Source organism: Balaenoptera musculus, chromosome 14 (genome assembly GCF_009873245.2).
Source record: "Balaenoptera musculus isolate JJ_BM4_2016_0621 chromosome 14, mBalMus1.pri.v3, whole genome shotgun sequence".
In the NCBI taxonomy this organism is placed as follows: Eukaryota; Metazoa; Chordata; class Mammalia; order Artiodactyla; family Balaenopteridae; genus Balaenoptera; species Balaenoptera musculus.
The window spans coordinates 35,628,425-35,637,423 of record NC_045798.1 but is presented as its reverse complement, the minus strand read 5'-3'; the positions used below and the strand labels follow the sequence as shown (position 1 = coordinate 35,637,423).

The 8,999-nt window shown below is 43.1% G+C and overlaps 1 protein-coding gene across 1 annotated transcript; it reads left to right on the top strand.

Moving 5' to 3' along the window:
• The first annotated feature begins 6,374 nt into the window (after positions 1–6,374).
• On the top strand, positions 6,375–6,690 carry LOC118880210 (60S ribosomal protein L31-like). Its single transcript, XM_036823728.1, has one exon. The coding sequence runs from the start codon at positions 6,382–6,384 to the stop codon at positions 6,688–6,690; it is 309 nt and encodes a 102-aa protein (XP_036679623.1). The 5' UTR covers positions 6,375–6,381.
• Positions 6,691–8,999: the final 2,309 nt, after the last annotated feature.

The window sequence follows — 8,999 nt, the reverse complement described above, 5'->3', positions numbered from 1 at the left end:
GCATCGTTTAAACTGCATTTATTCTTTTGCTCTGCTTAAAGGCAGATTTGAGAAGATTGGGAGGTTCAAAAAGTTTTCAAGATTAAAAACAAGAAAAACTGTCTCTTGAATGCCTTATGTTGACCTGACATAACCCATTCTGTTTCATCCATAGTATCTATAAAGAGAGTAGTGGAATCCAGCACTATAAGGCACCTCAGCTAGGACCTTGTTCCTCTCTGGTTCAATAAATATTACTGATGATGATGAAAACTCTATTTTAGTATCTTTCCTTTTTTGAGGACAACTTAGTAATGATCTCTAAAACTGAAAATTGATGCCTTGGCCGTCACAATAGGAATGTGTGTGTGTTTGTACTCAGGTAGTTAAAACTATGCTGAATGGTTGCTCTGTACTAAGCATGGACACTACTGGCCTTTGAGGTAGGTTTTTGTTTTGTTTTGTTTTAATTATCCTTGTTCTACAGATAAAGCACTGAGGCGCAGAGAAGTAACTTCCCAAGGTTACACAGGTAGGAACCAATGGGACCGTAATTTGAGTCCAGTCAGTCGAGCTCCCGAACCTACCCTCTCAGGAAAATAATTATTGAAAGTAACACCACTGGTTTCTTACCATTGTACAGGAATTTTAAAAGCATTCATTATTGCATTTGATCCTCAAAACTCTAGGAGGTGGATAAGGTAGGCATTATTATCACATTTTACAGGTGAGAATACTGAGTTATAGACGTTACCTCACTTGCTCAACTTTACATATAAAGTAGACAGTGTCTGAGCCATGACTAGCTTTTAAGCTTTTTGAGTGAGGGTGCTTCTCATTAAACCTATAATTTCCTAATTAGATAATTAATACTTGTAGCCTGATCAACAACTTTTTCTCATTTATAAATGTATATATACTATATATCATATATATGAAAGCCATTAATATTTATAAAATTGAAAGTATGTTTAGTTATACATTTAATGAATCATCTTTCCTGATAAAATAATTGCATAAAAATGAAGTTTTAAATTCAGCATATATATGAATAAATACTTGAATAAGAACTTTCTTGATTGTAATTTTTTTAACATTTTAGTGTTTTTGAAAACAAAATGTCTTACAATCAATGTATATATTTAATATTGTTTATCCTTAAAAATAATTGCATCAATGTTGCATCTCAAAATTGAAAGGTCTAAAAAAATAAATGAATGAAGGGTCTTAAAAGATAAAAAACATTCTTTGGAATATACATATATGAACTACTGAAAAATCTGGTGTGAATAGTCTCTGTCATCTGGGAAATATGAACGAGGATGAGAAAGTTTATCACATACTGAAATTTTGGGAAAAGTTTTCTTGGACAGAAAAATGGTGAAGATTACAAATTGCATACATCACTCTACTTGATCTCCAGTCAATCGTTTTTAGAGCGGGCGATGTTGTCATACGCACTTTTAGAAACAATAAGTAGAAGGGTCACTAGATGGCACTATTATTCTTAGTACTGTAGTAACCTATTCCTTAGTGAACTTGAGAGTGACAAAGCATGAATATGCAGAGAGCATTAGTCCAATAATGCTGTAACTTTGTCAAAGTTGTTTCTTAAAAGGAAAGAATTGATGATAAAGTCTGTTACAATGAAATTCATACTATTTTGTGAACCCCAAAATGCAGGGAGCGATCTCTAGGACTCCTTTTTACAATGCAGCATTCATTTGTTATTCATTCAGTCATTCGTTCACTTACAAATATTTATTGAGTGTTTTGAAAGTGCCAGGATCTCAGTGAAGCTCTGGTATTTTCACACTGAAGTAATCACTGTTTTTTTCAAGTAAGAGCGCAGACTTTGGACTAGTAAGACCTGAATCCTCCACTTACTGGGTCATCTTACTTAAGCCCTTATTATTATTATAACTTCTATTTTGGAGATGAGAAGAGTAAGGCACAGAGCCAGTGGCTGTGGATGGAAATACTTTGTAAAATCATGCTTTCTATGTGAATACTATTATTACCTCAGGAATGTTGAGGACTATTTCTAGTAGTAGTTCTATTTGCATAATAGACCATTAAATCACACAATCTAAGCTTATTAAGATCAGCCTCGGGACTTCCGTGGTGGCACAGTGGTTAGGAATCCGCCTGCCAATGCAGGGGGCACAGGTTTGAGCCCTGGTCCAGGAAGATCCCACATGCCGCGGAGCAACTAAGCCCGTGCGCCACAACTACTGAGCCTGCGCTCTAGAGCCCGCGAGCCACAACTACTGAGCCCCGTGCCACAACTACTGAAGCCTGCGCTCCTAGAACCCGTGCTCTGCAACAAGAGAAGACACCACAATGAGAGGCCCGTGCCCGGCAACAAAGAGCAGCCCCCGCTCGCTACAACTAGAGAAAGCCCACGCGCAGCAACGAAGACCCAACGCGGCCAAAGATAAAATTAATTAATTAATTAAAAATATATATATATATATGCTAAAAAAAAAAGAAAACATTATTTTAAAAAAGAAGATCAGCCTCAACACAAGTGACCATGAGACGGTTTCTCAGTGCAGCTCTTCCCTGCCTCAACATATGTCTTGGAAATACCATCAGAATCAAAATGAAGCAGATAGATCCGAAGTGTTTTGGCAGAAGGATACTAGAAGCGTGTTTGGGGTGTGAACGAATGGGTGTGTTTATATATAAAAAATTGTTTCAACACACCTTGCAGGAAGCCAACCTCATCTCTTACCAGCCCCACTTCTCCTGCAGTTGGTTTTGCTCCCAGTGCACAGTACTTCCTTTCAGACGCTCATTCTGAATGAACATGATGACGATGCATATTTACTCCCGGACGTTGCTAAGCAGCCCAGCAAAAATAAATCTGAAGACTTTATTCACATTTTGTAATAATCAGGGTGTAAATTGACAATGGCTCATTGAGGAGGTTGTGCTCACTGTACTTTACTCAAGTTCCCTTTTTATGTGTGATCTGTTTATTCAGTTCTTGTTTATGGAAGTGGATATTATGTCCGAGTGTTACGGGTGATACAGAGATTCTGATTCTATTACTCGCCGTATAAGTGTTATACTGCCCAGCCCTTTGGATGCGAGTAATAAAAGTTAGGTTTCTCCTTTGGCCAGAATCCCAACACAACTGTGCTCTCTACCTATGCTGGAGCCACTGCAGCTGATGTCCTAACAGCTCACTGAGGAGGTCAAAGATGGTTTCCTAAAAAATGCCTGCTCTGACAATGGCGCTCGCATCTCAGAGCTACCATTGTTTGCCTTCCTGTCAACCACTCACATAGCTCAGAACTCAAGCAAACACATGAAAAAGAAAAGTCTCGATTTTAAAAGTTTTATTGAAAATATTCAAGATTTCCTGCTTATTTTAGGGACAGTGAAAGAAATCCAGTGTTTTATCCACGTCAGGTCCCTACCAGATTATAAACAGTTGAGAGGAGGGTCCACTTGCTGAAAGGTGCCTTGAGAGAGAAACTCCCGCTTCTCGGATTCGAAGAGGAAGGCCCCTCATCTCTCAAGTCTCCCTTGAGGTGTCACAGCCGGGGGGGGGGGGCATCACAGCCTCCCACTCCGGCCTCCTTCTAGCCTCCACAGCCTCCTCCTCACCCAGGTCATCAGGCAGCAGGATTGGCTGCTCTGCCCAACTCCAGAGCTTTTCCCTTTGTTTTAAAATTGCCCTTGAATTCAGCTCCCTTCCACTCCCTTTTCCCCACACAGTGTTTTTACACCTTTGGTGCCCAAACCTTGAAGGTAAACACGAAGACAGGCATCTATAAACACAGAACGATGCCCACATTCATGGGAATAACAGCAATCTCAAAAAACAATCATGGGGCTTCCCTGGTGGCTCAGTGGTTAAGAATCCGCCCACCAATGGGAGGGACACAGGTTCAAGCCCTGGTCCGGGAAGATCCCACATGCCGCGGAGCAATTAAGCCCGTGCGCCACAACGACTGAGCCTGCGCTCTAGAGCCCGCGAGCCACAACTACCGAAGCCCGCGTGCCTAGAGCCCGTGCTCCGCAACAAGAGAAGCCACCGCAATGAGAAGCCCGCACACCGCAACGAAGAGTAGCCCCTGCTCGACGCAACTAGAGAAAGCCCGCGTGCAGCAATGAACACCCAGTGCAGCCAAAAATAAATAAATAAAATAAATTTAAAAAAAAAACAACAATCATGATGGCAAAGTTTAATCAGTGACTCAGAAACTTCCCAAGCAAGAAAGATTTGTGTCCCAGTCTTGCTCTACCCTCATTTCATGTCTTTTTTTTTTTTAATGTTACATTTTCATTTTTATTTATTTATTTATTTATTTGGCCGCCCCGAGAGGCATGCAGGATCTTAGTTCCCTGACCAGGGATCCAACCCATGCCCCACTGCAGTGGAAGAGTGGAGTCTTAACCACTGGACCACCAGAGAGGTCCCCCTCATTTCAGGTCTTAGTTCCAGCTCTAAGTGTTTGCAGCAATCTCCTTCCTGAACTATATCACATTCGTGCAACTTTTTTTCCCCTACCTTGCATGTGAGTCCGGCCATTTCTTTCCCTGTTAAAGAATCTACAGCCCCGAGCTCTTTATATAATGTCAACCCAACTAGAGCAGGAACCTGCCTTTATCTAAAAGTCTGGCCATGCAGAGCCAGCAATCCGTGAACAGCAGTTGACGGGCTGATCCAAAGCAAATCCCTCATGTACTCCTCAGGGAAGGGAGGAAGGCAAACCCATTGCCAGCCCACAATGGTCATGATGGAAAGATGTGCAAATCCAGGCTGGCCCTTCAAGCTGATGGGGCTGGCTGAGAACTGAGTGAATAAAGTGAAATGGAAGGTAAATGGATGCAATCAAATTATTACAAAGAGGGAACAAGCAAGGTTGCTTTAAAGAGACGAAAAATAAGCATTTCTACGCCCTCCACAATCATAGGGATTGAAAATGTTAGTATTCTTGCTCATCTTTTCTCTTTGGTGTAGATCCATCTTTTGATGCATATGGTTTTTGTTGTGATTTTCTTCGTTTTTACCACCTGTGTTCCAGATGTCTTGTCAACTTCATCATTTTGCTGCTTTGCTTGAAGATTTCAAAACAGACCTCAATTTTGAAACTCTTCTGTGGCATATTTCTCTTTTATTTGAAAAGATGTGTTTGATTTAGAAAATACAAAGACATTGCCCTACTTTCTTTGCATTGGGGCTAAATTGGAAGTAGGCAGCAAAATGGGTTACCTCCTGACTAGTGGAAGAGATACTCACCACAGCCATCTGCTGACTGCGGAGAAGTGGCAGCCGGGATGGTGCAGGTGAGGCCAAGTGCATGTCCCCAACCTTTGTGCTTCATTATGTCACAGAGGACAGGAATGACAAGAGGATAAGGAAATCTGTGGCCTCAGTTTAAAGCAGAGTCCAGATAGAGTCCATACCCTATTGAGAAATCAATTCATGTACATGTGTGTGTTCTACACGTGCACAGGTGTATTCATGCCAACATAAATGCAGTAAACGTCTCTGGCAAGACATACAGGAAGTTGGTTGCTGTCGAGGTGGGAATTTGGTAGCCATGGGCCAGGGGTGAGAGGGAGACCTAATTTCGCTGTAAACACTTCCTTCTTAAAATTTGGAACTTGTGCTTGTATTTCCCATTAAAAATGAAAACATTGGATAATCATCATAACAAAAGAATATATTCCACGAGACTGGGCACACCTAAAAGTAGTTTCCTAAAGCAATTTCTCCCTTTGCGTGAGGAATAAAGTCCTACCTGTCACCTCAGTTTGAAGGGAGATTAATGTGGCTTGAATATTTACTATGGTTTTACTGCAGAGATGTTTAAGTGCCAACAATGAGTTACCACGTAGGCAAATGGCTCTTGAATCTGGACAACCGTGCTATGGAAAAGACGGTGGGGATTTTGGTGTTTGTGTCATTTGGGCTTGGATTACACTTTCCTTCCCCTGTTGCTGGGAGGCCCATGTTCTTGGAAGTAACTGAACTAAGGCTGGAATAGTGGGGATTGAGAAAATGAATGACTTGGAAGAAGATACTGCAGCAGCAGTTTGTGGAGACCCTCTTTCTGTCCCCTGCTCAGGCATCCAGGGCAGGTGAAACATCCAGATGCACAGGACCCTTTGGTTGTGCCATCTTGGTTCACTCCTTGCTGCCACCACTAGATGGGCACTCATCTGTTTCCTGGGACACGGATCTAGGGCTCTCTCCAATTCCTCCCAGGGTCTCCAGCATGATTCCTTCTCTCTCTTTGCACCCGGCGCAGAACAAATAGACCAGTGAGAGGACAGAATGCAGATGGCATATCTCTCATATAATTTATCTAATCAGGTTGCTTACTTACTTATTCATTTAATAAACATGTATGGATTCCTTTCCAACCTGGGCCCGGCAGGATGGCTCCCGCAAAGAAGGGTGGTGAGAAGAAGAAGGGCCGCTTCACCATCAACGAGGTGGTGACCAGAGAATACACCATCAACATTCACAGGTGCTTCCACGGAATGGGTTTCAAGGAGTGTGCCTCTCGGGCACTCAGAGAAATCTGGAAATTTGCAATGAAGGAGACGGGAACTCCAGATGTACGCATTGACGCCAGGCTCAACAAAGCCATCTGGGCCAAAGGAATAAGGAATGTTCCATACCGTATCCATGTGTGGTTGTCCAGAAAGTATGACGACGATGAAGATTCACCAAACAAGCTCTAAACGTTGGTTACCTATGTACCTGTCACCACTTTCCAAAAATCTACAGCTAGTTGATGTAGATGAGAACTAACTGCTGATTGTCCAATAAAGTTATAGAACGGCCAAAAACAAAAACAAACAAACAAACAAAAATGTATGGAAAACCTACCATAGGCCGAAAACTTGCTCTGGAGATGCAAGACCTCAAGAAGTTCACAATCTAGTGGGAAAGATAGACTATTATTTTTTTTTTAATATATGACTGTGATAGTCTGATGAGTGTTAATGTAACCTAAGGCCAAGGTAACATAGGAGCATCTACCAGGGCATCCAAACCAGACTAGAGGTGGTGCTGATCACACAGGTGACCAAGTTGGGACTGAAAGGGCATGCAGGAGACTGCCCGTGGGCCACATGGGAGATGGGGACTGAGTGTGTTATTGCTGGTTGGAGACAGGAGAGTGGCAGCTGTGAGGGGTGTAGGGCATTTCCCGATGAGATAATAACATAAAGTGAGAAATGACCACAGCTCATCAGGAACTGCAAATTGCCAGCATGGCAGAAGCATAAAGTCTGAGACAGGGTAGGGAGTATAGAGGGAAGAGGAAGGGCTTTACATGTCCGACTAAGGCATTTTTGAAAGGATCAAAGTGGGAGAATGACAAGATTTAACAAGATATGCGTTTTCAAAGATAATTGAAGGCCAGTAGAGGGAACGTATTGGGGGTGGGAAATGTTAGAGGCGGGAGACCAGTTAAGTGGCTTCTGCGGCATTTCAGCCAAGGAGGGATGAGGTGGTGAAGGGGGGTGGCAGTTACAGGAAAAGAGAAGAACAAAGGTGAAACCAACAGCAGGGGCAACTCTGTGACCTTCCTCCCCTGACACAACGGGATTAGGATGTCATTGCAGGTCTACCTGAAAGGAGCTTAGGAGAAATGACCAGACAGTATCCAAGCACGTGTCAGACCAATGTCTAGGTAAGTAAGTAGCTCAAAGTTAACCAAGAGGAGGCAGGTAAGGGATAAGGCCGGCTGGGATGGAGAGTGTAGGGAGAAAGTGCAAGCAGATAGATACCATAGGAACCTGATTTAGTGGGACCCTTGCAGCTGCTGGTGAGTGTTCCAGAAGCCCTAAAGGAACCAATACGGAACACATATATGGGGGTGGGGAGGGGTCTAGGGTCACTTACTTCCTGGCTTGAGTAGCTGGGTGGGTGGAGATACAGCAGTGAAAGGTAGAAAGTTCGGGAAGAAAGACTTTTGGGAAGAAGATAAAGAGTTCAGTTTTGAGCTTTTTGGATTTTAGGTGCGTGATGTCCATCTGAGCCACATTCACTCTGGAAAGCATCTAGGTAATGCAAGAGATGTGATGGAAACTAAGAGAAAGAGTCTCAAGAAAGAAAAAACAATGAAAATGTCCATTGCTTCAATGAAATAAAATAGGTGTCCATCTGATTTGACAAAAGGAAAGTAACCAATGATCTTAGTGAGAATGTTTTTTGGTAGCATGGTGTTAGAAAGTAGATTACCAGATCACCTCCGCTGAGGACCTAAGGGAGAGGAGAGAAGGTTGTTGCAGTGGGAAGTCAGTTTGATGAAATGCTTACCTCCAATCAGGTGACCAACCGTCCCTGTTTGCCCAGGACTGAGTGGATTCCCAGGATGCTGGACTTTTAGCGCTAAAACTGAGAAAGTCCTTGGGCAAGCAGAACAGATTGGTCACCCTGCCTTCAATCCCACTACCAGAAAGGCTGTCCTAGAGTTCATGAAATAGGCTGAGATAAAATTAAGATGCTTGGGACTTCCCTGGTGGCGCAGTGGTTAAGAATCGGCCTGCCAATGCAGGGGACACGGGTTCAAGCCCTGGTCCGGGAAGATCCCACATGCCGCGGAGCAACTAAGCCCATGCACCACAACTACTGAGCCCACGTGCCACAACTACTGAAGCCCCTGCACCTACAGCCCGTGCTCTGCAACAAAGAGAAGCCACCTTAATAAGAAGCCCGTGCACCGCAACGAAGAGTAGCTCCCTCTTGCCGTAACCAGAGAAAGCCCGCGTGCAGCAATGAAGACCCAATGCAGCCAAAAATAAATAAATAAATTTATTAAAAACAAAAAAATTAAGATGCTTGAGGGAATTCCCTGGTGGTCCAGTGGTTAAGACTCGGCACTTTCACTGCTTTGGGCCCGGGTTCAATCCCTGGCTGGGGAACTAAGATCCCACAAGCTGTGTGGCGTGGCCAAAAAAAAAAAAATTAAGATGCTTGAATCACAAGGTTTACTGAATAAATTTAAAACACACAGCAAGAAACAAAGGGAAAGAGATGAAGG

Excerpts from the sequence above, each read along its gene's own strand:
- LOC118880210 (XM_036823728.1), top strand. The coding sequence starts at position 6,382 with ATGGCTCCCGCAAAGAAGGGTGGTGAGAAGAAGAAGGGCCGCTTCACC.